At 59.6% G+C, this 27,172-nt stretch overlaps 1 protein-coding gene across 4 annotated transcripts in view; it reads left to right on the top strand.

Annotated features, from left to right (window-relative positions):
- The window catches only part of PKD1 (polycystin 1, transient receptor potential channel interacting), a 46,879-nt gene extending 19,752 nt beyond the window's left edge, over positions 1 to 27,127 (top strand). For 2 of the 4 annotated variants that reach the window (XM_053928018.2, XM_053928012.2), the window contains 36 exons: positions 316 to 1,071; positions 1,882 to 2,013; positions 2,196 to 2,371; positions 2,616 to 2,749; positions 3,334 to 6,950; positions 7,163 to 7,312; positions 8,407 to 8,550; positions 8,666 to 8,945; positions 9,027 to 9,240; positions 9,320 to 9,491; positions 10,265 to 10,417; positions 11,080 to 11,224; positions 11,387 to 12,007; positions 12,172 to 12,328; positions 12,565 to 12,817; positions 12,921 to 13,116; positions 14,585 to 14,755; positions 14,838 to 14,981; positions 15,070 to 15,280; positions 15,381 to 15,507; positions 16,635 to 16,751; positions 16,844 to 16,893; positions 17,129 to 17,313; positions 17,417 to 17,510; positions 21,596 to 21,714; positions 21,796 to 21,998; positions 22,075 to 22,269; positions 22,685 to 22,824; positions 23,241 to 23,353; positions 23,617 to 23,764; positions 23,875 to 24,000; positions 24,276 to 24,450; positions 24,580 to 24,870; positions 24,947 to 25,081; positions 25,155 to 25,457; positions 25,553 to 27,127. In XM_053928018.2, the coding sequence (XP_053783993.1) occupies positions 316 to 1,071; positions 1,882 to 2,013; positions 2,196 to 2,371; positions 2,616 to 2,749; positions 3,334 to 6,950; positions 7,163 to 7,312; positions 8,407 to 8,550; positions 8,666 to 8,945; positions 9,027 to 9,240; positions 9,320 to 9,491; positions 10,265 to 10,417; positions 11,080 to 11,224; positions 11,387 to 12,007; positions 12,172 to 12,328; positions 12,565 to 12,817; positions 12,921 to 13,116; positions 14,585 to 14,755; positions 14,838 to 14,981; positions 15,070 to 15,280; positions 15,381 to 15,507; positions 16,635 to 16,751; positions 16,844 to 16,893; positions 17,129 to 17,313; positions 17,417 to 17,510; positions 21,596 to 21,714; positions 21,796 to 21,998; positions 22,075 to 22,269; positions 22,685 to 22,824; positions 23,241 to 23,353; positions 23,617 to 23,764; positions 23,875 to 24,000; positions 24,276 to 24,450; positions 24,580 to 24,870; positions 24,947 to 25,081; positions 25,155 to 25,457; positions 25,553 to 26,017 (10,812 nt within the window). In that variant the 3' untranslated portion in view covers positions 26,018 to 27,127. Of the gene's footprint in view, positions 1 to 315; positions 1,072 to 1,881; positions 2,014 to 2,195; positions 2,372 to 2,615; positions 2,750 to 3,333; positions 6,951 to 7,162; positions 7,313 to 8,406; positions 8,551 to 8,665; positions 8,946 to 9,026; positions 9,241 to 9,319; positions 9,492 to 10,264; positions 10,418 to 11,079; positions 11,225 to 11,386; positions 12,008 to 12,171; positions 12,329 to 12,564; positions 12,818 to 12,920; positions 13,117 to 14,584; positions 14,756 to 14,837; positions 14,982 to 15,069; positions 15,281 to 15,380; positions 15,508 to 16,634; positions 16,752 to 16,843; positions 16,894 to 17,128; positions 17,314 to 17,416; positions 17,511 to 21,595; positions 21,715 to 21,795; positions 21,999 to 22,074; positions 22,270 to 22,684; positions 22,825 to 23,240; positions 23,354 to 23,616; positions 23,765 to 23,874; positions 24,001 to 24,275; positions 24,451 to 24,579; positions 24,871 to 24,946; positions 25,082 to 25,154; positions 25,458 to 25,552 lie in introns of those variants that run through there. The other 2 variants (XM_053928017.2, XR_008427286.2) reach the window with 2 other exon arrangements.
- Positions 27,128 to 27,172: the final 45 nt, after the last annotated feature.

Genomic DNA, 27,172 nt, shown 5'->3' with positions numbered 1-27,172 from the left:
TCACAAATCTTGGCTGCATTGTCCCTCAAAGGTCCCTCCCCTGTCTGGGGAAGCCCCATCCCTGCTTGATTCTCTGTCTGCCCTGCACATGTTCATTTTGTTTGAGGTTGTACCATCTGTCCCCACCAGGCGTGCCTGAGGCCCCTGTGAAGCCTGAGGAGTGTTGAGACCCTTGTGGAGGGACGAGTCTGAGTTACCCGGGGAGGGGATCTCGCCTGCCTGTTGGAGCCCCTGACCCAGTGCCCCTCTGCAGGCCCCAGACCAGTGGGGGCCCACTCTGAGGACCTGACACAGCCCCGCCTCCCTCTCCTGTAGGTCGCCTTCCGTGGCCAGGATGGCCCCCTGCTCCCCGGTGACCTCATAGGCTTGCAGCATGATGCCGGCCCGGGTGCCCTCCTGCGCTGTACCCCGGCACTTGGCCACCCTGGCCCTGCGGCCCCATACCTCTCTACTACTGCCTCGGCCTGGCTGGCCTGCCTGCCTGCCCAGCTGGAGGCCAGCCAGGCTGGCCAGGCCTGTGCCCTGCGACTGCTCACTGCCACAGAGCGCCTCACCCCGCTGCTGGGCCTGAGGCCCAACCCGGGGCTGGGGCGGCCAGGACGCTACAAGGTCCGGGCCTCGGTGGGCAACAGCGTGTCTAGGCACAACCTGTCCTGCAGCTTCGATGTGCTCTCCCCGGTGGCCGGGCTGCGGGTTGTCCACCCCATTCCCCAGGACGGTCTCCTTTACATACCCACCAATGGCTCAGCCTTGGTGCTCCAGGTGGACTCCGGTGACAATGCCACAGCTACGGTGCGCTGGCTGGGGGGCAACATCAGTGCGCCCTTCGAGGCTTACTGCCCTGACTCAGTCGCTGCCCTGGTGCCCAGCTGTGCCCATGAGGCCAACACCACCTTATACTCAGTGTTGGCACTGCCCAGGCTCAGTGAGGGCGAGCACGCAGTGGAGGTTGTGGTGGAGAACAGCGCCAGCCGGGCCAACCTCAGCCTGTGGGTGAAGGCGGAGGAGCCCATCTGCGGCCTTCGAGCCACACCGAGCCCCGAGGCCCGAGTGCTGCAGGGTGTGCTGGTGGTGAGTGCGCCAGCTGGTCTGCCCAGCCTCCCTCGGGACAAGGTCCCCATGCGCAGGTCCCTGCTGAGGAAAGAGCTTGGTTGATGGGAAGGCCCTGTGAGGGGGTCATTCATTCCTAAGTTACTAAAAAGTCACCACTAGAACAGCGGCTCTGAAAATGTTTCTTTCTGTCCTCACATTTCAAGAAACGGATTGTGGAACTCTTTACCCACCTTTGACCTCATCGAGCCTGGGTGTGTTTACCAGGCCCCGAGTACTTTTTGAGGTGCTTCTGACGCCACCTGGCCACGGCAGTGCCTCTCTGGGAAGGGGCTGTCCTTGGAAGGGCTGTTTCTGACAGCCCTGCCACTGCGTAGCTGTGTCCCCAGCTTGGCCAGGCACACCTGCTCTCTCAGGTGATACAGGCAAATAGCCAGCCGTGAGGCCCGTTGAGACTCACATGCCTTCCCGAACGGCATTGTGTTGTCCACCTAAGGCCTGAGAAGGAGCCCTGGGAGGAGTGTGCAGATTGAGAGATGACAGGTGGGGAAACTGAGGTACAGAGAGGTCAGGGTGTGACTAAGCCCAAGCTCAGCCCCATACCACGTGGCTCCCTAGTCACGGGTGGGCCCTGGGGCCCTTTGCTCCCCCGCCCCCCCCCCCCCCCCCCCGCCTTCCCACTCTACCACAGTGTCTTCAAGCCCTGTCCCATGAAGCCCCACAGGGAGGTATGTCCGGGCCAGTAGACGTGGTCTGAGGTCACAGTTGGCTCTATAAAGACCCTGTGCTAGGGCAGGGTCGCTGTTGGCCAACGCCGTGTCCTTCCCTCAGAGGTACAGCCCCACGGTCGAGGCCGGCTCAGATGTGGTCTTCCGTTGGACCATTGATGACAAGCAGTCACTGACTTTCCACAATGTTGTCTTCAATGTCATCTACCAGAGTGCTGCCGTCTTCAAGCTCTCGGTGGGCAGAGGAAAGGGTGCGGGCAGGGGCAGGGGGTGCGGGGGGGTGTCCAGTGCTCACTCTTGCCTTCTGTCTCAGTTCTGCCTCGCTCCCTATGACCCCACGGTAGCCAGGGCTGAGTGCGGGGCCCACTCTGCCTTGAGGCCCATTGGTGGCTTGATCGCTGCCAACTGTCTCCACAGCTGACAGCTACCAACCACGTAAGCAACGTCACTGTGAACTACAATGTCACTGTGGAGCGGATGCATAGGATGCAGGGCCTGCGGGTGTCTGCGGTGCCCCCTGTGCTGCCCCCTAATGCCACACTGGTGCTGGCGGCAGACGTGCTGGTGGACGCGGCCGTGGAGGTGGCCTTCCTGTGAGTGCACTGGGCCCAGCAGGTCGCAAGGGCACCAGGTTCTTCCCCAGCACCCCTTCCCCAGGTCCCACCTCGTCTGTCAGGAGGTACAGCGTAAACAGGATGTGGGAGGGGCTAGGAACTGCAGCAGGGCTGTGTGGTACCCTGAACAAAGGTACCAGTGGGCGCCACCCCCATGGGAGTGGCCAGCCCCTCCCACTCATCCCCCAGCGACTCACTGCCTGCCTGCCTGCTGCCCCGGCAGGTGGACCTTTGGGGATGGGGAGCAGGTGATTGGCCAGTTTAAGCCTCCGTACAACGAGTCCTTCCAAGTCCCAGACCCCATGGTGGCCCAGGTGCTAGTGGAGCACACCACCACGCACACCTACGCCATCCCAGGTAAGGATGGGCCTGGCGCCCTGCTGGCAAGCCCTGCGCTAGGGGCAGCTCCCCTCAAGCCAGCTTGGGTTGCTGACCCTGGCCTTAATAGGGTGAAGGAGGGGTGGCTAGGGATGAGGGGTGGACCAGGTCACTGAACCCTGTGATTTGAAACTGCTGATCAGAAACTGGACCCTCCTGTCTCCTGAGCCTTTTTTGGGAGAGAAGAGGGCTATTGTTCAGTTACTGGTAAAGCCCCGGAAGCCTCACACACAGAATGCAGAGTGAGCAGCAGGCCCCCGGCTCCTGCTCTGCGCGGGCGCTCACTAACCCGAGTGAGCTCGCTCTTGGAGACAGTTTGCTCCTTGTCCTGCGTCTGCTGTGGCCCTGTGTTTTGTGCTGTGCCGATGCACTTCACATACACCTTGCTGGGAGGACCCCTGGGGTGGGACCCAAGGGCGTTCTTTCCATTTTGATGGTGGCCCTGCTCTGCCCTCCAGAGAGGCTCCTGCATACAAGTGGCCCTCGTGGGGTTAGGGAGGGATTGTGCCCAGCAGGCAGCCTGGTGGCCCCGGTGCCATTCCCACTCCGGGCCTATCCCCCAGGCGAGTACAACTTGACCCTGCTCGTGTCCAACGCCTTCGAGAACCTGACGCAGCTGGTGCCTGTGAGTGTGCGCGCCTCTCTGCCTGCCGTGGCCGTGGCTGTGGGCAGCCCTGTCCTGGTGGCTGGTCAGCCTGCCACCTTCTCCCCACACCCAGCGCCCTTGACTAGGGGCGTCCTTTACACGTGGGACTTTGGGGATGGCTCCCCAGCCGTGACACATCACCAGCCAATGGTCAACCACACATACACGTTGAGGGGCACGTACCACATCTGCCTGGAGGTCAACAACACAGTGAGCAGCACAGTCGCGCGCACTGATGTCCAAGTCTGGGAGGAGCTCCGGGGCCTGAATGTGAGCCTGAGCCCAGCTGTGGAGCAGGGTGCACCTGTGGTGGTCAGCGCCACCCTGGACTCGGGCGACAATGTCACATGGACCTTTGACATGGGGGATGGCACAGTGCTCGTGGGCCCTGAGGCCACAGTAGAGCATGTGTACTTGCGGGCGCAGAACTACACAGTGACCGTGGCCGTGTCCAGCCCCGCCGGCCACCTGGCCCAGAGCCTGCCTGTTCAGGTGTTTGTCCTGGAGGTGTTGCGGATCGACCCTGCAACTTGCATACCTGTGCAACCCCAGGCCCGGCTCATGGCCCATGTCACTGGAGACCCTGCCCACTATTCCTTCGAGTGGACATTCGGGGACGGCTCGTCCAACACGACCGTCTGGGGAGACCCAACCGTGCTGCACAGCTTCGCCCACAGCGGCACGTTCCCCCTGGTGCTCATCCTGTCGAGCCACGTGAACAAGGCGCATTACTTCACCAGTGTGTGCGTGGAGCCCGAGGTGGGCAACGTCACCCTGCTACCCGAGAGGCAGTTTGCACGGCTCGGAGACGAGGTCCGGCTGGTGGCCCACACCTGGCCCCCGTTTCCCTACCGCTACACCTGGGACTTTGGCACTGAGAATGGGCCCAGCATTGGGGTCTCTGAGGCCACATTCACTTATTGGGACACAGGCTCCTACCTGGTGTCGGTCACTGTGTCCAACAACATCTCAGCCGCCAACGACTCTGCGCTGGTGGAGGTGCAGGAGCCTGTGGAGCTCACTGGCATCAGGGTCAATGGGTCCCGGGTGCTGGAGCTGCAGCAGCCCTACCTGTTCTCCACTGTGGGCCGTGGGCGCCCCGCCACCTACCTGTGGGAGCTGGGGGACGGCAGGCAGCTCGAGGGCCCTGCAGTCACCCACATCTTCACTAGCACAGGCCACTTCACCATCAGGGTGACCAGCTGGAACGAGGTGAGCCGAGGCGAGGCCTGGCTGAATGTCTCCGTGCAGCGGCACGTGCAGGGGCTCAGTGTGAACGCCAGCCGCACGGTGGTGCCCCTGAACGGCAGCGTGAGCTTCAGCACCTCGCTGGAGGCAGGCAGTGATGTACACTACTCTTGGGTGCTCTGCGACCGCTGCACCCCAATTCCTGGGGGCCCCACTATCTCCTATACCTTCCGCTCTGTGGGCACCTTCAACATCATCGTCACGGCCGAGAATGAGGTGGGCGCCGCCCAGGATAGCATCTTCATTTACGTCCTGCAGCGCATCGAGGGGCTGCAGGTGGCTGGTGGCGGCGGCGGCTGCTGCTTCCCCACCAACAGCACGCTTCAGCTACAGGCTGTGGTGAGGGAGGGTACCAACATCTCCTACGGCTGGACTGCCCAGCGGGACGGTGGCACAGCCCTGGTTGGCAGCAGCAAAACCTTCTCACTCACTGTGCTCGAGGCTGGCACCTACCATGTCCAGCTGCGGGCCACAAACATGCTGGGCAGTGCCTTGGCCAACCGCACCGTGGACTTTGTGGAGCCCGTGGGGTGGCTGGCCTTGGCTGCCTCCCCAAACCCAGCCCCCATCAACGTGAGTGTCACCCTCTGTGCTGAGCTGGCTGGTGGCAGCGGTATTATTTACACCTGGTCCCTGGGGGATGGGCTGAGCTGGGAGACCCCAGAGCCCTCCATGACCCATACCTTTCCCACCCCTGGCCTATACCTTGTCACGGTCACAGCCAAGAACCAGCTGGGCTCGGCTAACACCACCATTGAGTTGGCTGTGCAGGTGCCTGTGAGCGGCCTCGGCATCGGGACTGGCGAGGTGGATGGCAGTTTTGTGGTGGCTGGATCGACTGTGCCCTTCTGGGGGCAGCTGACCTCAGGCACCAACGTCAGCTGGTGCTGGACTGTTCCAGGTGGCAACAGGCATGGCCAGCATGTCGCTGTGGTCTTCCCTGATGCTGGCACTGTCTCTCTTCAGCTCAACGCTTCCAACGCAGTCAGCTGGGTCATAGCCACATACAACCTTACGGTGGAGGAGCCTGTTGTGGGCCTGGTACTGTGGGCCAGCAGCAAGGTGGTGGAGCCCGGGCAACTGGTCCACTTTCAGATCTTGCTAGCTGCTGGTTCAGCCGTCAGCTTCTACTTGCAAGTTGGCGGGGCTGGCCTTGAGCTGCTCCCAGGACCTCACTTTTCCCGCAGCTTCCCCCGCGTTGGGGATTATGTAGTGAGTGTCCAGGCTGAGAATCACGTGAGCCAGGCACAGGCGCAGGCACGCATCCTGGTACTGGAGGCTGTGGGTGGGCTTCAGGTGCCCAACTGCTGTGAAGCAGGCATCGCCACTGGCACTGAGAGGAACTTCACGGCCCGGGTACAGCGGGGCTCTCGTGTCGCCTATGCATGGTACTTCTCCTTACAGAAGGTTCAGGGGGACTCGCTGGTCATCCTCTCAGGCCGCGACGTCACCTACACCCCTGTGGCTGCGGGGCTACTGGAGATCCACGTGCGCGCCTTTAATGAGCTGGGCGGTGTGAACCACACTCTCACGGTTGAGGTCCAGGATGTCATCCGGCACGTGGCGCTGCACAGTGGTCGCTGCTTCACCAACCGCTCAGCCCGGTTTGAGGCGGCCACGAGCCCCAGTCCCCGGCGTGTGGCCTACCACTGGGACTTCGGGGATGGGGCCCCAGCAGACGTGACTGAGGATCCCTGGGCTGACCACTCCTACCTGCAGCCTGGGGACTACCATGTGGAGGTGAATGCCTCCAACCTGGTGAGCTTCTTCGTGGCACAGGCCACGGTCACGGTCCATGTGCTGGCATGCAGGGAGCCCAAGGTGGACGTGGCCCTGCCCCCACAGGTGTTGATGCGGCGCTCCCAGCGCAACTACCTGGAGGCCCACATTGACCTGCGTGGCTGTGTCACGTACCAGACTGAGTACCGCTGGGAGGTGTACCGCGCCACCAGCTGTCTGCGGCCTGGGCGCTCGGCCCCTGTGGCCCTGCCTGGCGTGGACATGAGCCGGCCCCAGCTGGTAGTGCCTCGCCTGGTGCTGCCCGTGGGCCATTACTGCTTTGTGTTCGTGGTGTCGTTTGGGGACACACCCCTGTCCCAGAGCATCCAGGCCAACGTGACAGTGGCCCCTGAGCGCCTAGTACCCATTGTCAAGGGCGGCTCGTACCGCGTATGGTCAGACACGCAGGACCTCGTGTTGGATGGGAGCAAGTCCTATGACCCCAACCTGGAGGATGGCGACCAGACGCCACTCAGCTTCCACTGGGCCTGTGTGGCCTCAACACAGGTCAGCTGCACGGAGGGGCCGGAGGGAAGGGGTGTCCTTCCAGCCCTCCTCAGGTGTTTGCACTGAGTCCACCAAGGGGAGGGGGCCCATCTGCTGGCAGAGTCCTGGTGGGCTTGATCCCAGCAGGGGGAGGGGTGTCCCCAGCTGTCCTTTGGGTCAGCCCCTGTTTTGAGGTGGGTCTGGGGTCTCACTGCCCCTGTTGTGGGCCACAGAGTGAGACTGGCGGCTGTGTGTTGAACTTCGGACCCCGTGGAAACAGCATAGTCACCATCCCTCGGGAGCGCCTGCAAGCCGGTGTGGAGTACACCTTCAACCTGACTGTGTGGAAGGCTGGCCGGAAGGAGGAAGCCACCAACCAGACGGTGGGTGCCGACTGCCCTTGCCCTTAGCCCAGGAAAGTGGATCCACAGGCCTGCAGGGGGTGGGGTGCCGCCAGGAAGGGCTGAGCACACGGGGCTGTCTCCTACAAATGGCTCCAAACATCCTTTTTTACGGTTTGCGTTGACTTAGTGTTTCTAGAGGCTGTTGGTTCGCCTCTAAGTTACTACTTTTGATACAAATTCTGTTTAACAAGACATCCTGTTTTAGCATTACTTCCTTCCAAACAGGGTACGCTGCGCTCCAAACCTTAGAGGAGCTGCGCAGCTCTTGTGATTTGTGAGAAATAAACTGTCCCAGCAGCGCGAAGGCAAACAGTGAGAGAACACCTCCCTGAGACTGGCTGTCCTAGTTACCTGACGCAAAGGGCCTGCTCTTCCCTTTCTGGGGGCATATTCTCTGTCCCCTTCCTTGGGCCAGCCAGGCAGGTCAGAACCGCTGTGCAGTGACCCTGCGTCAGCCACTCCAGCTGCCTGTGGGTGCGGTCTGCCGATGGGAACAGTTGTTCCAAGCTTTGCTGGTACCTGGCATGGGGTGTCTGTCCCCAGTACCAGGCCTCTCCCGATGGCCTGCCTGGGGAGTGGGGGCAGCCAGACCAGAGGGAGTGTCCGGGGAGGTAGGAGCTTGGAGCAGGGTCCACCCTGACTGGGCTGTCTGAGGTGGACCCCCCTCCAGCCCAGGCAGCAGGAACCTCAGAAGGGGCTGTGTGAGCGCAGCTGCCCTCCGCGTGTGCCTTGATAAGCAAGCACATAGCAAGTGCCTCCTGGGTGCCAGGCCCCAGCTAGGCACTAGATACTACAGACAAATAAGCCCCCCGTGGTCTCCACTCCTTTAGATGATCCCTGCCCTTGGATTGGGAGACATAAAACCAGATGAATGCACTGGGGGCCAAGCTCACTGTCCCTTGGGAACTTGGACTTTGGGCTGTGTAGTTGGCAGGGCTTACAGGGGCGCTTTCTCATCTGGGGCAAAAGCACAGGGAGAGGGAGAGACCACCCTGGGCGGATTTGGGGTCGGCCTCAGAAGCAGAGATCCTGTCTCAGGGCATGGCCTCCCCACGATCCCACCCCGTCTGCAGGTGCTGATCCGGAGCGGCCAGGTGCCCATAGTGTCCTTGGAGTGTGTGTCCTGCAAGGCACAGGGGGTGTACGCAGTGAGCCGCAGCTCCTACGTGTACTTGGAGGGCCGCTGCGACAACTGCAGCGGGGGCGCCAAGCGAGGGGTGAGCTGGTGGCCTGGGGTGAGGGCAGGGCTTGGGTGGGCGGGGCTCGTCCAAGCCCTGGAGGTGACCGCAGCAGCAGCAGCCCTGCCCCTGAGTGCCCGTCTGCGCCCCACAGGTCTGGGCTGCGCGCACCTTCAGCAACCAGACACTGGTGCTGGATGAGACGACCACGTCCACGGGCAGCACTAGCATGCGGCTGGTGGTGCGGCGCGGCGTGCTGCGGGATGGCGAGGGCTACACCTTCACGCTCACCGTGCTGGGCCGCTCTGGCCAGGAGGAGGGCTGTGCCTCCATCAGCCTCTCCCCCAACCGCCCTCCGCTGGGGGGTTCCTGCCACCTCTTCCCACTGGGTGCTGTGAACGCCCTCACCACCAAGGTGCACTTCAACTGCAAGGGTGAGTGTGGCCAGGTTGGGAAGGCAGGGGGCCACGGTGATGCTCATGGAGGGGCCGAGGTGACCCTGTTGTGGCCCGCAGGCTGGCAGGACGCGGAGGATGCAGGCGCCCCGCTGGTGTACGCCCTGCTGCTGCAGCGCTGTCGCCAGGGCCACTGTGAGGAGTTCTGTGTCTACAAGGGCAGTCTCTCCACCTATGGGGCTGTGCTGCCACCTGGCTTCTCACCCCACTTTGAGGTGGGCCTGGCTGTGGTTGTGCAGGACCAGTTGGGCGCTGCTGTGGTCGCCCTCAACAGGTGAGCAGGGCCCCTGGTAACAGGGCCTGGAGGGTGGGAGCGGGGCCGCTGCCTGTTTACCCATGGCCTCTCTGTGTAGGTCTCTATCCATCACCCTTCCAGAGCCCCCAGGTGACTCCCTGGGTGGCCCCCCAGACCTTACATCCTGGCTGCACAGCCTCACGGAGAGTATGCTGCCCAGGCTGCTGAGACAGGCTGACCCACAGCACGTCCTTGAGTACTCACTGGCCCTCATCACTGTGCTCAATGAGGTCAGTTCCCCGGGGAGCTGCCCTCAGTGGGTGGCCACTGACCCGGTGCAGCGCTTTTACTAGGTCCTTGCATTCTTGCAAAGGGCTTTTCCCTGGCTCCTGACAGACAAGAATCCCTTGAAATGACTTCTGCTTTTGTTCCTAGCCAGGTAGCTCAGTTGGTTAGAGCATCGTCCCGATACGCCAAGGTTGCAGGTTTGATCCCCAGCCAGGGCATAAACAAGAAGCAACCAATTACTGCATAAATAAGTGGAACAACAAGTTGATATTTGCCTCTCCCTTGCTCTCTCTCTAAAATTGATAAATATAAATGAAGAGCCCCAGCTGGGGGCTCAGCTGGTTGGAGTGTCATCCCGTACACCAAAACGGTTGTGGGTTTGATCCCCGAGCAGGGCGCGCACCTAGATTGCAGGTTCAATCCCCAGTCAGGGCGCATATGGGAGTCAACCAATCCATGTTTCTCTCTCTCAAACCAATACACTGTCCTCAGGTGAGGATTAAAAAAAAAAAAAAAAAAAAAGACTTCTGCTCTCAGCAGACCCCCACCACGGTCCCTCCCAGTGCCAGACTTGCCTGGCTTGCCTCTCCCTGTGTCCCAGACTTTCATGAGGGCCTGGGAAAGCCCCCTTTTGCCCTTGAAGAGACAGACTTAGGGTCACTGCCCATAACTTAGGGTTATGCAGTGCCTGCGATGGCCTGTGCTGTGCCCAGCTGTGTTGCTGCTAGGGCTGCCTGTTGCCCACTGATGACTACCTTGTGCCCACCTCCCACAGTATGAGCAGGGCCTGGCCATGGTGGCAGAGCTGGACTCCAGGTGGCAGCTGCATGCCCAGATGCGCAAGAACATCACAGAGACCCTGGTCTCCCTGAGGGTCAACACCGTGGACGACATCCAACAGATCACGGCGGTGCTGGCCCAGTGCATGGTAGGACAGGACCCGGGCTCTCGGGCAGCCCCGGGCCTCCCTATCCGGACAGTCTGGCTGGCCATGTGCCCTTCCTATGGGAGCCCAACATGAGCCACAGATGTCCCTGGGACAACCCTGCTGGGTGGCCCCGGACATAAGGAGCAGCCCAGGTATGGAGAGGGGTGACATGAAGAGGCCTTTCCATGACCTTTATCTCCAGCCTGTGGTCACACCTGACCTGTCTCTCCAGCCCTGAGAGGCTGCTCACCACTTCGCCCAGGCACGGCGCCGATGAGGCTGGGCGCGCTGTGTCTAGGGTGGCACGGGATTGTTGCAGAGGCCCCGGCAGAAGAGAAAGGAGCGAAGAGCCTTCTGGGTGGGGGTTGCCTTGTCGGCCACATGGCATCTGTAGCTGTGTGTGTGTCTGGGGTCAGCCAGTAGGTCCACGTCACCTTGGACTTTACTTGTAGGGAGGGAGGGGCCCCAGAGGGTTCCAGCAGGGAGGCACACGGGGGAAGCTACATTGGGGTGGTTCAGAGGGACAAAACAGGGCGGGATACCCTGGTCACAGAGGCCGCCCCAGAATCGGTGAATGACATGGAGCTGCGCTGAGCCAAGGGGCAGAAGTGGGCGCCACCAGGCTGCAGTGAGCTGGACCCAGTGCCTGGACTCCCCCGCAGGTGTCCAGCCGGGAGCCTGTGTGCCGCTCGTGCCTGAAGAAGACGCTGCACAAGCTGGAGGCCATGATGCGCGTCCTGCAGGCTGAGACCACCGCAGGCACGGGGACCCCCACCGCCGTTGCGGACAGCATCCTCAACATTACAGGTGTGGGCTGGGCCCAGGGGCACATGGTGCTTCCCCTCCTTCCATTTCTTCGCCCCCACTTTCTCCAATTCTCTCCCCGAACCCCTCCTCTCATTCCTCCCCCCAGTTCTCCCCTACCAACCTCTCCCCCAATACCCCTCCTCTCATGCCCCCCATCTGCAGGTGACCTCATCCACCTGGCCAGCTCAGACGTGCCGGACCTGCAGCCCTCAGAGCTGGGGGCTGAGTCGCCTTCACTGATGGTGGCGTCCAGGGCCTATCACCTGTCATCGGCCCTCATGTACATCCTCATGCGCTCCCGTGTGCTCAATGAAGAGCCCCTGACCTTGGCGGGCGAGGAGATTGTGGCGCAGGGCAAGCGCTCGGACCCACTGAGCCTGCTGTGCCAGGGCAATGCCTCGGGCCCTGGCTGCCACTTCTCCATCCCTGCCGCCTTCAGTGGGGCCCTGTCCAACCTCAGCGACGTGGTGCAGCTCATCTTCCTTGTTGACTCCAACCCCTTTCCCTTTGGTTACATAAGCAACTACACTGTCTCTACCAAGGTGGCGTCCATGGCCTTCCAGACACAGGCTGGGGCCCAGATCCCCATTGGGCGGCTGGCATCGGAGCGCGCCATCACCGTGAAGGTGCCCAACAGCACTAGTCAGGCTGTTCCGGGCCACCGCATCCCTGCTACTTCTGCCATCGTCCCGCCCAGGGCCTCAGTGGGCACCGTGGTTACCCCCGACCGCAGCAAACCTGAGGCCGGGCTGCACCTGCAGCTCATCTACACGGTGCTGAACGGTGGGTGCCGTGGGCTGGGCGCTGTGCTGGGGGCGAGCCAGGGAGGAGCAGGTGCCGTCTTCTGGAGTGGTGGTCCCTCTGGCTCCCGCAGCAGGGAGGGTTTGAAGGTTCTCCGGGGTGCCCCCAGGGGGGCAGTCGTCCGACCCTGCACATGCCTCCCCTAGAGCACTACCTGTCCGAGGAGCCGGAGCCCTACCTGGCTGTCTACCTGCACTCGGCCCCCTGGCCCAACGAGCACAACTGCTCGGCCAGCAGGAAGATCAGCCTGGAGGCGCTGGCAGGCGAGGACCACAAGCCCTACACCTTTTTCATCGCCCCTGGGTGAGGAGCTGGGAGTGGCCCGTGTGATGGGTGGTTGGGTCTGACAAACCAGTTCGAGACTCGTTGGCATGGGTGGGGCCGGTCTCTGAGGGCGAGCTGGACGTGATCAAATCTGTGTGTGCCAAGGTCGTGTGGGCTCCCTGTGGGAGCAGGTGTGCAGCAGAGTGACTGGGGAGCGGCCAGGCTTGGCCACGCGTGGCGAGCGTGGCTGTGATACTACCCCCTGCTTCTCCCAGGGCCAGAGACCTGGGCGGAAGTTACTACCTGAACCTGACCAGCCACTTCCACTGGTCTGCTTTGGAAGTGTCTGTGGGCCTGTACACGTCCCTGTGCCAGTACTTCAGTGAGAAGGAGATGATGTGGCGGACGGAGGGGCTTGTGCCCCTGGAGGAGACCTCGCCCAGCCAGGCCGTCTGCCTCACCCGCCACCTTACTGCCTTCGGAGCCAGCCTCTTTGTGCCCCCCAGCCACATCCACTTCATCTTCCCTGTGAGTGGCACCACGGTCCTGAGCAGTGTGGAGGCCCCGGCTCCAACCTGAGACAGTGAGGCAAGGGCCGTGCTTCCTGGGCCTGATGGGTCTGTCTCCCCAGGAGCCGGCCTTGGACATGAACTACATCGTCCTGCTGACGTGTGCCATGTGCCTGGTGACTTATGTGGTAATGGCTGTGATCCTGCGTAAGCTGGACCAGCTGGACATTAGCCGGGTCCGTGTCATCCCTTTCTGCGGGAAGTGGGGCCGCTTCAAGTACGAGATCCTGGTCAAGACTGGCTGGGGCCGAGGTTCAGGTGAGGGGAGGGCTCCCCTTTGCCAGGCTCCCAGGCCGCTCTCCTTTGGTCTCTCGGGCCACCTTCCCCAATAGTGGTCATCACAGTAGATGACATAAAACAAGGACTCACTTTACCAAATGCGGTGCGAAGTAGTCGCTTGCTAATCCTTGCAGTGACCTGTGGTCCGTCCTGAGAATGTGGACGTCCCCTGCGTGAAGCAGGTGCCGGCACCCCGGGCGATCTCACTTCACAGCTGTGTAGGACCTGCTAGTGTGTGCGGGCTGTGAGAGCGAGCTTCAGGATGGGTGGGGGAAGCGGTTACTACATGGTAACAGATCGTCGGGAAAGCAATAAAGATGATTTCTAAGACGACAAAAACCACTGGTTACAAACGTATAGTTAGTACAGTGTAGCGTGGAGCAGCTGGTGCTGCATCCTTAAAACGTTAGGCGCTCTGGGGATTAAAGTGGTTTATTTCTTTGTGAAAAACTTCGTAGGAATAGCTTGGACAGTGTTCTCTCGGGTGACTCCTGATGTGGAGTGAACGTCTTTTCTGTGGGCAAATTGCTGCGTCCCGGTAGTCCTCGTTTGTGCCCTCCATATCACGAAACACCTTGGAGAGTTCTTTTAACATGAAGTTTTTGCTGGCATCAGTTGCTCTGTGACATCTTTATCCATTTTGTCACAGCCACTGTCCTTATTTGTGCTAGTAAGTTTGTCACTGATGGCTTTTCTAGAGTCTCTCTGGCTGCTGCTTCAGTAGTTTACCTTTTATAAAAAAATATTTATTTATTTTTAGAGAGAGGGGAAAGGAGGGAGAGAGAGGGAGAGAAACATCAATGTGCGGTTGCCTCTTGCACGCCCCTAACTGGGACCTGGCCCGCAACCAGGCACGAGCCCTGACCGGGAGTCGGAGCAGTGAGCTGTCAGTCCACAGGGGCGCTCAGTGCGTTGAGCCGCACGCACCAGCCAGGGGTGTGGTTTGTTTACCTCTGATTCAGACTTCACGTCCGGCAGTACCAGGTGCACTTCTTTGCTGGCCCGTAGCCTCTCTGGACGGCCCACTCTTGTGAAACACCACGTGGGTTTACCTTCAGGAGTCGGCAGCGCCACTGCACACCTGGTGGTCTGTGGGAACGGAAGGATGCAGTGACCCGTCATCAACGGGCTTTGGAAGAAGAGACGTGATTGGTCACTGATGAGGCTGTGCATCCCTATTTACATAGTGGACTGAAGAGCTAGCAGCCCAGTTTATATTTTACGCAGTTATAGTTAACGTTCCGCCATAACAGACATATGAATCGTGTCATTGGGAGCTGTGCTTATTTAACGAGCTTAGGTAATTGCGATTTGTGTTCATGAGAGCTGAGCGGAGTGAGGGCTGCCTGTACTTGAATGAAGGAAGACAGAGGAGAAAAATTACTGGGGTCGTATGTCTGCTGGGCAGCAAACCCAGAGTCCTGCTTCCTGTCCTTTCACCCCCTAGGTACCACAGCGCACGTGGGCATCATGCTGTATGGGGCGGACAGCCGGAGTGGCCACCGGCACCTGGATGGGGACAGAGTCTTCCACCGCAATAGTCTGGACATCTTCCAGATTGCCACCCCTCACAGCCTGGGCAGTGTGCGGAAGATCCGAGTGTGGCATGACAACAAAGGTCCGGGTGGGCCCCTGCTGCCGCCTCTCTGCCCTGCCCACCTGGAGCTGCGGAGCCCTGACCCCGCTCCTGCCCCCTGCAGGGCTCAGCCCCGCCTGGTTCCTGCAGCACGTCATCGTCAGGGACCTGCAGACGGCTCGCAGCACTTTCTTCTTGGTCAATGACTGGCTGTCAGTGGAGACGGAGGCTAATGGGGGGCTCGTGGAGAAGGAGGTGCTGGCGGCAAGTAAGGCCTGTGTCCTTTCACCCCCGGAGACTGGAGGCGGTGCCAGCACCTCTGGCCTCCTGAAGCCCCTCCTGTGCCCTTTCTGTAGGTGATGCAGCCCTTCGGAGGTTCCCACGCCTCCTGGTGGCTGAGCTCCAGCGCGGCTTTTTTGACAAGCACATCTGGCTTTCCATATGGGACCGGCCCCCTCGAAGCCGCTTCACTCGAGTCCAGCGGGCCACCTGCTGTGTTCTCCTCATCTGCCTCTTCCTTGGTGCCAATGCCGTGTGGTATGGGGTCGTGGGAGACACTGCCTATAGGTGGGTGCCTGTTGGGGTTCGGATGTACTCCCTATGCCCCGTCCCTCTTGCTCCCCCACCCAGCCTGACCCAGTTAGGTCTCTCCTCTCCTGCCACATAGCTCGGGGCCTGTGTCCAGTCTGATCCCGCCGAGTGTTGACACAATTGCCGTTGGCCTGGTGTCCAGTGTGGTTGTCTACCCCATCTACCTGGTTATCCTGTTCCTCTTCCGGATGTCCCGGAGCAAGGTGGGCTGGGGGCCTCAGCGCCCCGGTGGGTAGACCCTCATTTCCTCTACAAAGGGCTGTGCTGTCCAGTGTGGCAGCTGAAGAGGGAAAATCAGCAAGGCCTTTTAGCGAGAGAGAAAAGAAATACAGACTGTTGAAGCCACGAATGAGTGAGGGGCCGTCACTTCCAACAGCACAGAAATGGACAGAACTGGTAGGGAGTTCCACGGCCTACTGCTGTAGGCCAGCCCATTGGGTAACTTAGAAGAAATGAACAAGTTCATAGAAAGACAAACTACCAAAACTGACTCAAGGAGAAACAGAAAATCTGAGCATGCCCATAGCAAGTAAGGAGGTTGAATTAATTATTTAAAACCTCTCATGAATAAAAGCCTAGATGGCCTCACTGGTGATTATACCAAGCAGTTACAGAAGAATAACGCTCCTTCCCAGACTCAAAAAACACTCACGGGAGGAAGCACTTCCTACCTCATCCCACGAGGCCAGCACTGCCCTGACAGCACAGCTAGACAAGGACGTCACAAGAAGAGGGAACCATAGACCATGCTCCCTTAGGAATATGTGGGCAAACATCCTCAACAAAGTAGCAAATCAGCCCTGGCTGGTGTGGCTCGGTGGACTGAGTGCCGGCCTGCGAACCAAAGGGTTGCCAGTTCGATTCCCAGTCAGGGCACACACCTGGGTTGTGGGCCAGGTCCCCAGTGGGGAGCACACGAGAGGCAACCACCCACTGATGTTTCTCTCCCTCCCTTCCCTTCTCTCTAAAAATGAATAAAATAAAATTTTTTAAAAATAGCAAATCAAATCCAGCAACTCATAAGACAGTGACAGTACTACACCTGTGACCAAGAGGGATGTACCCCGGGAATCCAGGGCAGTGACAGTAGCCCAACTTAAATAAAGCCAATACCTCAGTTCCTCAGTTGTACCGGCCACATTTAAAGTGCTCCATAGCAGCGTCAGCGAGTGGCTGCTGTGACAGAGAGTGCAGATGTAGAATGTGTACATCATTCCAGAACATTCTCTAGGAAAGCACTAGCCTAGACTCTGCCTGCTCAGAAGGGTGTATGCCTCCATGGAGCAGGGCCCGGAATTGCCTCCAGCTGACTGCCTGCCTCTCCCTGCAGGTGGCTGGGACCCCAAAGCTCACCCCCACAGGGCAGCAGGTCCTGGACATGGAGAGCTACCTGGACTCCTCTGTGCTGGACAGCTCCTTTCTCACCTTGCCTGGGCTCCGAGCTGAGGTGAGGACCCCAGAGGGGCCGGGCCTGGGTTGGAGGGTCCCACGGCCTCTGGGCAGCCCAGAGTCTGAGGCTCTGTCTGTACGTCTCAACAGGCCTTTGCTGGACAAATGAAAAGTGACTTGTTTCTGGATGATTCCAAAAGGTGGGGGTCCACAGAGGAAATGTGAGCCTCGTGCGGGCCAGCTGCGTGTGTGCCATGTTACAGCGTGTGGGCTTCGTGCGCTGTGTCATGTGTCCCCGTCAGTGTCTGTGAGCCCTGGGTGTTGTCACACGCTGTGCTGGGGGTGTGTGTGCTCGGAAGTCCTGCATATCTGTGTGTGACCGCATGTGCAGCTGTGTTCCCTTGGGCCCCCTTTGCTGACCTCTGTCGTTTACAGCCTGGTGTGCTGGCCATCCAGTGAAGGCACACTCAGCTGGCCAGACTTGCTAAGTGACCCGTCCATCATGGGCAGCGCCCTGCAGCGGCTGGCACAGGGCCGCATGGGCCACATTCTGGGCCCGGAGGAGGATGGTCTGTCCCTGGTCAGCCCCTCCTCGCCTGCCAAATACTTTTCAGCTTCAGGTGAGCAGGGGTGGGGAGGTATCCACAGGTTCTCCCCAGCAGGGTTCGAAGGCTCAGGCTGGGAGGGGCCCACACCCTCCCTGACACGTTCTGCTTTCTCTAGATGAAGACCTAATCCGGCAGGTCCTGGCCGAAGGGGTCGGCAGCCTGGCTCCCACCCAGGACACTCAAGTAGAAACAGACCTGCCCACGGGCCTGTGAGTGCCCAGCTCATGGGGGTGGGGGCATGTGTGGGGGACCCAGGCCAAGAAGTCCGGCTTGTTGCATGGGACTGGCCTCATGTTGTCCAGACCTGTGTCCCCAGTGTGGAGCTGGAGTGACATTGCTTGTCCTCTGAGCCTCTCGCCTGTTGAAGGGACTTCATGGGGTCGGCCGTGGCCCAGCAGATGTTCCCTGAGTGAAGGACATTTGAGGAACAGAAAGGGTGGCTGTGGTGAGGGGTCATTGGCAGGTTCTTCAACATCCCATTTTTTTCTTCTGAGACTATTTTGATTTTATGTTTTTTTAGAATTTCTCATTACTAACAAGATTCATTAGGAATTATCTTCTTTCCTCATGTATGTTATTTTTTAAATTAATTTTTTATTGTTATTCAATTACAGTTGTGTGCCTTTTCTCCCCATCCCTCTACCCCACCCCAGCTGAACCCCCTCCCTCCCACACCTCCACCCTCCCCCTTGATCCTGTCCATGTGTCCTTTCTAGTAGTTCCTGTACATGTATGTTATTTTAATATCCGCATTTCCATTACTTTTAACTCTTCTAATTTTCAAGCAACCAAAAATTACTGAGATGCACACACTGACCCAGAACACGGAGAAAAAGGGCAATTTTTCCAGTAATTTTACGGCGTGATGGCATTTTTGAGAAGAAGTTGCCCGTTGATTAAATACTACAGCATAGTGAGACCCTGGGGTAGTAATTACAAACTGAGCACCGCAAACACCGCCAGCCCACACCCTTCCTGATCCCGGTGCAGACGCCGGCTGGCTGCCTAACGGCTTCCTCTCCTCACAGATACTTAGAGTGCAGCCTGGACTCAGCAGCCTACTCAGCGCACTTGTTTTCCCCATTGAGACATTTCCACCCCCCAGCCCCAAATCCTGTGCCCCTCAGCCTTCCTCACACGGCCTCCTCTCCATCGCCCTTGCACCTCCCATCCAAGCGTCCTCTTCTGACCAGACGCTTCCAGGGCCGCCTTCGCACAGTCCTGCTGCCCCACCTGCAGCAGAGAGAGCCTGCTCCCTGAGGCGGGCCCTGTCCTGGCACTGCTGGGGCGCTGGTTAGCTGTGGCTGCGTCCTGGCTCCACCAAATTCAGGGCTCAGGACAACTCAGACTGCAGGCATCTCAGTGCGGGCTGTTCGTGGAAGGCCTCAGCTTCTCCCCGTCTGGGCCTTGCCACTGAGCTGCTCCGGCGTCCTCACAATGTGGCAGCCGGTGCCCCCAGAGTGGGGCATCCCAGAGACCAAGGCAGAAGCCAGTTTCCTTGATGGCCCAACCCTGTTAGTCACACATTTTCATTCCACAATGTCCTCTTGGTTCTCCATGGGAGGAAAACACGCAGAGGGGCGATGCCAGGAGGGAAGTGTCCTTGGGGCAGCTGGGAGGCGACCCACCAGGACTCCGTACACTCCTTACATGCTCCACCAGCTGCACCCAGTTTGGCCCCACGCCTCCTCAGGTCCTGTCCTGCCATCGTCCCTCTGGCACTTCCCTTCAGCATCCCTTGCCTTTCCAGCTCCATCTTTTGTATCTGCTGCTCCCTCTGCCTAGGCTGCTCCTCCGCAAGACAAGAGCCTCCTGGTCTACTTTCCTCAGCTCTTCCCTCAAAGCTACCTAACCGGAACCTTCCTTCCTGCCTTCTGCAAATAGAGTGAGGCACACACGTGCGCCCATACTGCCGCCGGTCTGTCTCCTGCCCTGCTTCCTGGGCATTAAGCAATGTTCATGCCCACTGTGTGCTTCCCACGCTGTGGGTGCACATTATGAGTGTACGGACTCTGTTCCTTTTCCCCAGTGCCTAGAACAGGGCCCGGCCTCTAGCAGGGGGTCGACATACTGGTTGAGAACTGAAGGAATCAGTGAATGCCACCCAATAACAGACGTGTCTTTGCTGTCACGCAGCATGGAGTCGAATGTAAAATTCTACGTGCATTCTATGCTATATCTGCTATATGACCTGGTACAACGTATTTATAGCCACATTTAAAATATAAACATATGCACGTACAGAAAGATGACTAGAAATAACTTCACACTGCTGTTCTTGCATGATGGAAATGCCGGCATTGTCTGTTCTTTTTTTTAAACTCAAACATTTAGTAAACTGTGTGGGGCTGGGGTGGGGTAACCACATGCTGGGGTTACCAAAGCTGGGCCCATGGTGGTGGCTGGACTCACTGCCTTTTTTGGCGGGAGGGTGGCAAGATTCATTACAGAACTGTGAAAACAATCTCCTCAGTGTGGCCAGAATGGTGGCCTTTGAGCCTTCTCCTGGTGTCTGTCACTGAGCGACAGCTCTCATAAGCTGTGAGCGTTCACCGCTTTGTGGGTTTGTTCTTCCAAAGTGGTAGCCTCTGGCTGGACACGCGCATCTTTGTACATGGTCTCTAGGAAGTGGCGCACTGGTTGAAGCTCTGTTTCCAAATGGCTGATCTTTGCAATTTTCTGGGTGAACCGCTGGAGCTTTGCCCGGATGGATGGTCTTGCGGCGGTGACTGTAAAGCTGGTGCACGCTCCCCTCTAGCTTCTCTGTCAGGTCCGAACCTTGATTTTGAGGCTGTCTCTGAAGTTGGTCATGAGTGCATGGTCTTTCTGCCTGCTTTCGTTGATGTTTTTGATCAGCTCTTGGGCCCTCTTCTTCAGGACTTCTTTTTAAGATTTGATTTTTAGCCCTGGCTGGTGTGGCTCGATGGGTTGAGCACCAGTCTAGGAACCAAAGGATTGCTGGTTCGATTCCCACTCAGGGCACCTGCCTAAGTTGAGGGCCAGGTCCCCAGTATGGGGCACGCGAGAGGCAACCACACACTGATGTTTCTCTCCCTCTCTTTCTCCCTCCCTTCCCCTCTGTCTAAAAATAAATAAAATCTTTAAAACAAGGATTTTGTTTTTAGAGAGAAGGGAAGGGCGGGAGAGCGAGAGGGAGAGAAACACTGATGTGGGAAACATCAGTCAGTTGCCTCTCGTAAGCCCCAAACTGGGGACCTGGCCTGCAACCTGGAAACTGAACTGGCGACATTTTGGTTTGCAGGCCAGCGCTCAATCCACTGACCCACACCATCCACTGAGCCACATCAGCCAGGGCTCTTCTTCCGGATCTTGATGCTCGAGCCTAGGGTGGAAAAGTAGGGTCCTGACTTCCCTTCCAGCATCATCAGCTGGCGATCGGCACTGGAGGGGGTGATAGAGGGGCTAGAAATTTGACTTCTAGCTGGCCCCTGACCAGCTGCCTCTCTCTGTGGCTCTCCTCGTGCTGCTGCTCCTCCTTGTTTTCCTCCAACGGCTGTGCCTCCTGGTCCTTGTGTTCTTTGTGGGGCAAGTGCCTCCTGTCGCTACACCTTGTCTTTTCTGTTCTCTATTATTACTCTACTTTCTACAAATGTGCGATCTATGTTTTTCATTGCCCTTCTCTCTGTGATCTCCCACCTCCCAAGTGTGTCTTCTCCATAAGCTCCTGTCCGGCTCCTGCTTCCCTTTCTTTTTTCTCTCCTCCCATCTTTTTTTCCTCCCCATTTCCTCTTATTCTTTTTCTCTAGGGCACCAGCTCTGGAGCTGGAAAGGGCAGGTGGGACTGTGAGAGACACGTGGTGTCTGGGTCCCATGGCGTGCTGTGTGCTGTTGGAATTTGAAAGACATACGCATGTGCCCTTGTCCAAAAGTCCTAGGTTACAAAGGCACATCAGCACAGGGCTCCTTTGTGTACTGTGCATACGCAGTGGGGAGCCTGAGGGGGAAGGCCCAAGGCACGGGAAGCTAGTCATAGTTTGCTGGCGTGAAGAGCAGGTAGTGAGACGCCACTATGGTCACGTTGTAAAGGCAATCAATGGCTGCTGGAGTAGTGGCAGGACAGGAGAAAGGTGGAACAGGTCACAGCCACAGGGCAAGGTCGATGGAGTAGGCAGGCAATGAGGGGGACAGAGACAGGCTGACATGACTTCCTGGCTTGGGGGTGGTGGTGAGGGGCAATGCCCAGAGAGGCCCAAGGAACTGCACCACAGATGAGGTGGGCGGTGTGTGGGGCTGACAGGTGAGTGCTGGCTGCTCCCCTCTTCCTGCGCTTCAGGTCCAGCGCTCCTGGGGAAAGGACAGAGATGCTGATGCTGCAAAGGCTAGGGGAGAGAGGGCTCCCCAGCCCGGGCCTGACCTGGGAGCAGCCCCAGTCAGCAAAGCTCTCCAGGACAGGTGCGATCATGTGTCCCCAGGATGCCCTTCCCTGCCCCTCCTTCTGGGCCCCTAGTCACCTGCCTGTGTCTGTCTCCTCAGGGCTGGTGGAGGGCCTGCGCAAGCGACTGCTGCCGGCCTGGTGTGCGGCCCTGGCCCACGTGCTCAGTCTGCTACTGGTGGCCGTGGCCGTGGGGCTATCGGGCTGGGTTGGCGCCAGCTTCCCCCCTGGTGTGAGTGTCATGTGGCTCCTCTCAAGCAGCTCCAGCTTCCTGGCTTCATTCCTTGGCTGGGAGCCTCTCAAGGTGAGTGGGATGCGGGGGGGGCCAGGTTGCCAGCCTCTGGCACTCGTGGGCCCCTCTGACACTACCTCCCGCCTAGGTCCTGCTGGAAGCCCTATACTTCTCACTGGTGGCCAAGCGGCTGCACCCTGATGAAGATGACACCCTGGTGGAGAGCCCAGCTGTGACACCTGTGAGTGAGCGCGTGCCCCGCGTGCGGCCCCCTCATGGCTTTGCCCTCTTTCTGGCAAAGGAGGAAGCCCGGAAAGTCAAGAGGCTGCACAGGATGCTGAGGGTGAGTCAGGCTGCGGCGGCCAGTGCCTCCTACCCTCCTTACCTCTTAGCCAGTGCAGCCTCTTCCTAGAGGTCCTGCCCTTCTCAAAAACCTCACTTGCACCCTGTCCTCTCCAAAGAGGGCCCTAGGGCTCTGCAGCCCTGGTCTGGCTCCCTGACTCCTGCTGCCCCTAGTCTTTGCTCTGCCCCAGCTCCAGTGCCTCCTTCTGCCTGGTCTGACAAAGCCCTAGGTATGGCGTCCTTGGCCTTCAGGGAACCGCGTGTCTGCCCCCAGGTGGGGCACTGGCAAGGCATCTGTCCTGCCCTTTCTCAGTGCCAGGCACCCTAGCCATGGGCGGTTTGCTGACCAGAAGCCTTGTCCTGTTATGGTGATTGGGCTAGGATTGGCTGACACCAGGGCCATCCCTGTCCCCCAGAGCCTCCTGGTGTACATGCTTTTCCTTCTGGTGACACTGCTGGCCAACTACGGGGACGCCTCGTGCCACAGCCACGCTTACCGCCTGCAAAGTGCCATCAGGCAGGAGTTAGATAGCCAGGCCTTCCTGGCTATCACCCGGTATGAACACCCTGCATGCACGCACACACCTTTTTGTTGGGCCAGGACGGTGTGGTGCCAGCCAGGTGCACCCTGATCCCGCCCTCGATCCAGCTCCACCCCCAGGGGACATCAGGAAGGGTCTTGGTAACATTTTTAGTGATCAGGACTGGAGTGGGTGCTGCTGGCAATGGGTAGAGACCCCACATACTGGTAAACATCCTACAGCACCCAGGACAGCCCGTCTCAGAGTTACCTGTCCCCACACGTTAGCAGGCCAAGCCTGAGGAGCTGGGCCGTGCCTTGTCCCCTCCGGCGGCACTGGCAGCCCCCTGTGGGCTGGGCTGGGGCTGCAGTGTTTGTGCTCCCTGGGCCTTTGACCCCAGCAGTGTGGGCAGCTGAGGGCTGGAGCCTATGACTGTGTTTGGTACGAGCAGGTCTGATGAGCTCTGGCCGTGGATGTCCCATGTGCTGCTCCCCTACGTCCATGGGAACCAGTCCAGCCCAGAACTGGGGCCCCCACGCTTACGGCAGGTGCGGCTGAAGGAAGGTAAGCTGGGGGCCACTTTGGCACTTGTCCCTGCTGTTTTCCAAAGAGGAGCCTTTGGCTGCGTTCTGGTTCGGCTCCCTAGCCGTGTCACCATTACCCTCTCCCTGCCTCATTTTCCTTGTGGGTCAGTGAGACCGGGACATCCACCTTAAGGACTGCTGGGAGGGCTTCAGGGGAGATCGTGTGGAGTTCAGCCCGGGCAGCTGGTCAACAGTGAGCTCCTCTGGGTGGGCCACGCTCAGTCCCCAGCCCTCTGATTTCAGCACTCTGCCTAGACCCTCCTGGCTCAGGGGTGCACACGTGCTCAGCAGCTTCAGGTGGCTTCAGCACCAGCGATTATGGCATTGGCTGGGGAAGTGCTGCCCACAATGGCTCTGAGATGTGGGCCTACTCTGCGCCGGACCTACTGGGGTGAGCACAGGAGGGGCTGGGGTATTCAAAGGAGCCCCTTTGCCCCAGCCAGCATGGCTCCCCAGTTGCTGCGGGGCTGGGCTGTGTCTAACACCACCCCTCACTCGTAGTGTCTGGTACTGGGGCTACTGTGCTGTGTACGACAGCGGGGGCTACGTGCAGGAGCTGGGGCTGAGCCTGGAGGAGAGCCGAGCGCAGCTGGGCTTCCTGCAGCTGCACAACTGGATTGACAACAGGTAGGCAGGCACTCAGGAGACAGGCTGCCTCGCTCTGCCACCTTTCTCTGGGCCCTCGGTGGTCCCCCTCCACGGTGGTCTCGAATCATCAGTGATCCCATTTTACTCCCACCCCTCAGCTTTGCCGCTTCAGATCAGTCCCAGAAGTTCCAAGTGAGCTCCCCAGTCCATGCAATCCCTGACACCAGAGGCCCTGCCTCCCAGGTTCATGGGTTAGAGATTTCTGCCCTTTCACCCCTCCCGTGTCCCATTCTTCACCCCTTCCCTCTGCGTAGGAGCCGCGCAGTGTTTGTGGAGCTCACACGCTACAGCCCAGCCGTGGGACTGCACGCTGCCGTCACACTGCGCCTCGAGTTCCTCTCTGCCGGACACGTAGTGGCAGCGCTCAGTGTCCGCCCCTTCTCGCTGCAGCGCCTGAGCGCCGGCCTCTCATTGCCACTGCTCACTACGGTAGGCTCTGCCTTCCCGGCCCCGCCCCTGGCCTATCCCAACCCTGCCCACACCCTTACATCCCATTCTCCAGCCCCGCCCCCAATGCATTCTGATTCGTCCATTCCGGTCCTGGCCCTGCCCCCACAGGTGAGCCTGCTGCTGTTCGCAGTGTATTTCTCAGTGGCTGAGGCGCGTGCCTGCCGCCGAGAGGGGTGTGTGCGCACAACACGGCCTGGGGCCTGGGCGCGGTGGCTGCTGGTGGCGCTTACTGCCGCTGCAGCACTCCTGCGCCTGGCCCAGCTGGGCGCCGCCGACCGCCAGTGGACGCGCTTCCTGCGCCGACGCCCGCGCCGCTTTACCAGCTTTGAGCAGGTGGCGCAGCTGAGCGCCGCAGCCCGTGGCCTAGCCGCATCGCTGCTTTTCCTGCTGTTGGTCAAGGTGAGGGCTGGGCTAAGCAGTCCTGAAGCTGGGCGGGCTGGGCCAGGATTGGTCAGCTGACGCTTCTTGCCCACAGGCCGCCCAGCAGCTGCGCTTTGTGCGCCAGTGGTCGGTTTTTGGCAAGACGCTGTGCCGGGCCCTGCCGGAGCTTCTGGGGGCAGCCTTAGGCCTGATGGCACTTGCCGTGGCCTACGCTCAGCTGGCTATTCTGGTAGGTGACAGTGGGGCTCTAGGGGGAGGCTTAGTCCAGGGTGCACCCCTCACTCATGCCACCTTTCCTTTAGCTGGTATCCTCTTGCGTGGACTCACTGATGAGGGCGACCCAGGCCCTCTTGGTGCTGTGCCCCAGGGCTGGGTGGCCTGCCCTTTGCCCTGACTCCTGGCGCCTGTCTCCCCTGCTGTGCACGGGGCTCTGGGCCCTGCGGCTATGGGGTGCCCTGAGGCTGGGGGCAGTCCTTCTCCGGTGGCGGTACCATACTCTGCGCGGGGAGCTCTACCGCCCAGCTTGGGAGCCACAGGACTATGAGATGGTGGAATTGTTACTGCGCAGACTGCGCCTTTGGATGGGCTTCAGCAAGGTCAAGGAGGTGGGTACGGCCCAGTGGGGGGGAGAGGGACGTGCCCTGGGCCCAGGTGAGCCCAGGGTGCAGTCGGACTAACCGAGCCCCTGTGCCGCCCCCAGTTCCGTCACAAAGTTCGCTTTGAAGGGATGGAGCCACTGCCCTCCCGCTCATCTAGGGGCTCCAAGTCATCTCCAGATGTGCCCCCACCAACCGGGGACTCCGATGCCTCCCGTCTGTCCACTTCTTCTAGCCAGCTGGATGGGCTGAGTGTGGGCCTGGGTAGGCCAGGGCCACGGGGGGAACCGGAGCCCTCCCGCCTCCAAGCTGTGTTTGAAACCCTGCTTGCCCAGTTTGATCGACTCAACCAGGCCACAGAGGATGTCTACCAGCTGGAGCGAAGGCTGCAGAGCCTGCAAGGCCATAGGACCAGCCCCTCAGCCTCTCCTCCCCCTGGCCCCTCCCCAGGCCTGCAGCCAGCCCTGCCAAGCCGCCTTGCCCGGGCCAGTCGAGGCATTGGCCTGGCTACAGGCCCCAGCAGGGCTTCCCTACGGGCCAAGAATAAGGTCCACCCCAGCAGCACTTAGCCCCAGGGGCCCTGAGCTCATGTCCTTTCCCTGGCGTGGGTCTGTGGCCACACTCTGGCACAAAGGGCCAGAGAGGCAACACTCAGTATTACCTTCTGCCACCCTCAAAGTCTCGAGCTAGGCAGAACAGCTGCATGCAAGTCCCTCAGAGAGCTGGAAGCACTTGTCTGAATCTCTCTGTGGGCCTCAGCACTTTAAAGAGGCCAAGTGGCCAGTCAGGACCCAGGGTCCCCTCCCCAGCTTCCTGTGGGGAGGACACAGCAGTATTGGACCGAGTGCCCAGCCTCTGAGACACTAATTTATTTTCTGAGTCCTCAGGTACAGCGGGCTGTGCCCAGCCCCACCTCCTGGGCAGACATTTCCCCTTTGCTAAGGATCCAGGCTGTGGGGAGGGAACCTGCACCCCTTGTTATCTCCCCGCCCCCTAAATTATTACCTCTCCTGTCCCCTGCTGAGTGCACTCACTTCTAGCTGCCGTCTGTGTGTCTATTGTCAGTAATTTATATGGGGTTAAAATGTATATATTTTTGTACGTTGCTGTTTTTCACTAGGGCCAAGGGGCCTGACAGCTGCCATGGCCTGGAACCCACTGTTTGCATTGAGGGGGGGGCTGGGACTGCAGAGCTGGCCTCCTTCCCTAGACGCCTGTCCACGTGGCCAGGACCAAGAAAGTGACTGACAGCTACATCTTGGGTCCGAGTCTGGCCGTGGGCAGGCGCTGGGACAGCACGTTGTTTGGGGGAAGTACTGCTCCCTAGGCAGTTCTTGTCTATACCGTGGCCTTGTCATCCTGCCCTGCCCAAGGCCAGGCAGCCAGAGGCAGGGCCCAGACCTGCTGGTGTCAGGTCTGAGGAAGAACAGAACTAGCAAGTGGCAAAGGACCCCAGGGTGGTTAGTGGGGAAAGACCCCCCCCCTCCCTGGGGCTGGCTCCTGGGGCTGGGGAAGGTGAATTGACAATACTTGTATGATGCTTTCCTGAAGGGGTGAAGCCCGGATAACAGCCTGACAGGCCTCCCTCAATGCTTCTGTGGGCGTGGCTGAAGCTTCAGCCTTGATCCTGCCCCTACCCCCACCCGACAAGGCCAAATAAATGAGTTGGCTGACTGCTCCCCGTGTCGCTGTCTGAACATGGAGGGCCGGGGGCACAGCAGCAG

The sequence above is a fragment of the Desmodus rotundus genome, chromosome 1 (genome assembly GCF_022682495.2).
Source record: "Desmodus rotundus isolate HL8 chromosome 1, HLdesRot8A.1, whole genome shotgun sequence".
NCBI classification, from domain to species: Eukaryota; Metazoa; Chordata; class Mammalia; order Chiroptera; family Phyllostomidae; genus Desmodus; species Desmodus rotundus.
The sequence above is the reverse complement of the archived record's forward strand: the minus strand, read 5'-3'. Positions and strand labels throughout refer to the sequence as shown.